This window comes from Guillardia theta (genome assembly GCF_000315625.1).
Source record: "Guillardia theta CCMP2712 unplaced genomic scaffold GUITHscaffold_336, whole genome shotgun sequence".
Lineage (NCBI taxonomy): Eukaryota > Cryptophyceae > Pyrenomonadales > Geminigeraceae > Guillardia > Guillardia theta.
The window spans coordinates 13,613-15,333 of record NW_005434341.1 but is presented as its reverse complement, the minus strand read 5'-3'; the positions used below and the strand labels follow the sequence as shown (position 1 = coordinate 15,333).

Genomic DNA, 1,721 nt, shown 5'->3' with positions numbered 1-1,721 from the left:
CTTTGTATGATAGATCTGCTATCAGCACGCGAATCCCAAAAGTCCGACAACTTCTCAAAGAATTCTTTAACGGCAAGGTAAGAGAGGAGCAGGAGCAGGAGCAGGAGCAGGAGCAGGAGCAGGAAAGGAGAGGAGGTGGTGAAGAGGAGAACGAGAGACGGCCGAGTGATGTGCTGAAGAAAGGATGCAGGAGCCGTCTCATGATGTGAATCCGGACGAAGCAGTTGCGTTCGGAGCGACAGTCCAGGCAGGAATCTTGACGGGACAGGTACCTCCTCCTCTTCCCTCCTTCTCCTCCTCCTCCTCCCTCCCTCCTCCTCCTCCTCCTCCTCCTTCCTCCTCCCTCTTCCTCCTCCCTCCCATTACCACCTCTTCTCGGCTTTCTGTTCTTCATGCCTTTCCTGCATCAGCTGATTCGATTCCTTCCTCTACTTTCTCCCTCCCCTTCCTCTCTCTCCCTTGCAGGATTTCGCGCTGATGGCAGGAGGGAGTCAATTCAAAGACATGGTCCTCCTCGACGTAACACCTCTTACTCTCGGTATTGCACTTCTCCCTCTCTTCCTTCCTCCCCTCCCCTCCCCTCCTCTCCGCTCCTCTCTCCTCCTCTCCTCTCTTCTTCCTCCCCTTCCCTCCCCTCCTCTCTCTTCCTCTCCTCTCTCCTCCCTCCTCTCTCCTCCCCTCCTCTCTTCTTCTCATCCTGCTATCCCAGGCATCGAGACGACTGGCGGCATCATGACTGCACTCATTGACCGGAATTCAGCGATCCCAACGCGCAAGAACAAAGTAGAGCAGGAGGAGCAGGAGGAGCAGGAGGGAGGAGCAGAAGCAGGAGGAGGTGGTGGAGAAGGAGCAAGAGGAGCAGGAGCAAGAGGAGGGAGCAGGAGCAGGAGCAGGAGGAGCGAGAGGGAGAAGGATTGACTCGTTTGCAGGTGTTCACTACGGAAGTTGATAACCAGCCGAATGTTTTCATCCAGGTAAGAGGAAATCAGCTGTCCTTGTAATCTGATCAGAATCATCAAACTCCATCACCTCTTCTACTTTCCACTGCTGCTGCTGCTCATCATCATCATCATCACCACCACCACCACCACCACCACCACCATCATCATCATCATCATCATCAATATTAACAACAACAACAACATCATCATCATCATCAACAACAACAACTGTTACTTCAACAACATTCTTCTGTTCTTCCGTACATTTGGCTCCATTTTTCACTCACTGATTTTCATTTTCAGATCTTTCAAGGCGAACGTCAGTTCACCAAAGACAACGCCAAACTTGGGTCCTCCTTCTCCCCCCCTTTCCCCTCGTCCTCGTCCTCGTCGTCGTCGTCGTCCTCCTCCTCCTCCTGCACCTCCTTCTCCTCCTGCACCTCCTCCTCGTCCTCCTCCTCCTCCTCCTCCTCCTGCACCTCCTCCTCCTCCTCTTCTGCTGTGCCTACTCTTGTGTGTAAAAATCATATTATCTCAAAGTGCAGGTCGAAACTGTTGGCGATACAGGGTTGCTAGTGCTGATTGGTGGCGATCTTTGGCTTGCGATCGATATGTTTCCGGGTCTTTTCAATGAGCTGACAAAAGTAGGCAGAGATGAGGTCTGATTTGTATTGGGGTGTGGGTCATGCTTACTTCCTCAACAGGATCAAACATGTGCAAACGCGCAATGACTGGGGGAGTCGACAAAGCAGATGTCGAAATCGTCCCTGGACCCTTGAA

At 52.4% G+C, this 1,721-nt stretch overlaps 1 protein-coding gene across 1 annotated transcript in view; it reads left to right on the top strand.

The window, feature by feature from the left end:
- The window catches only part of GUITHDRAFT_160359 (heat shock protein 70-like protein), a gene marked incomplete at both ends in the record, with an annotated part of 4,646 nt that extends 3,129 nt beyond the window's left edge, over positions 1-1,517 (top strand). The window contains 7 exons of the mRNA XM_005818269.1: positions 14-77; positions 191-268; positions 466-538; positions 710-783; positions 930-974; positions 1,245-1,291; positions 1,487-1,517. Of these exons, the coding sequence (XP_005818326.1) occupies positions 14-77; positions 191-268; positions 466-538; positions 710-783; positions 930-974; positions 1,245-1,291; positions 1,487-1,517 (412 nt within the window). The remainder of the gene's footprint in view (positions 1-13; positions 78-190; positions 269-465; positions 539-709; positions 784-929; positions 975-1,244; positions 1,292-1,486) is intronic.
- Positions 1,518-1,721: the final 204 nt, after the last annotated feature.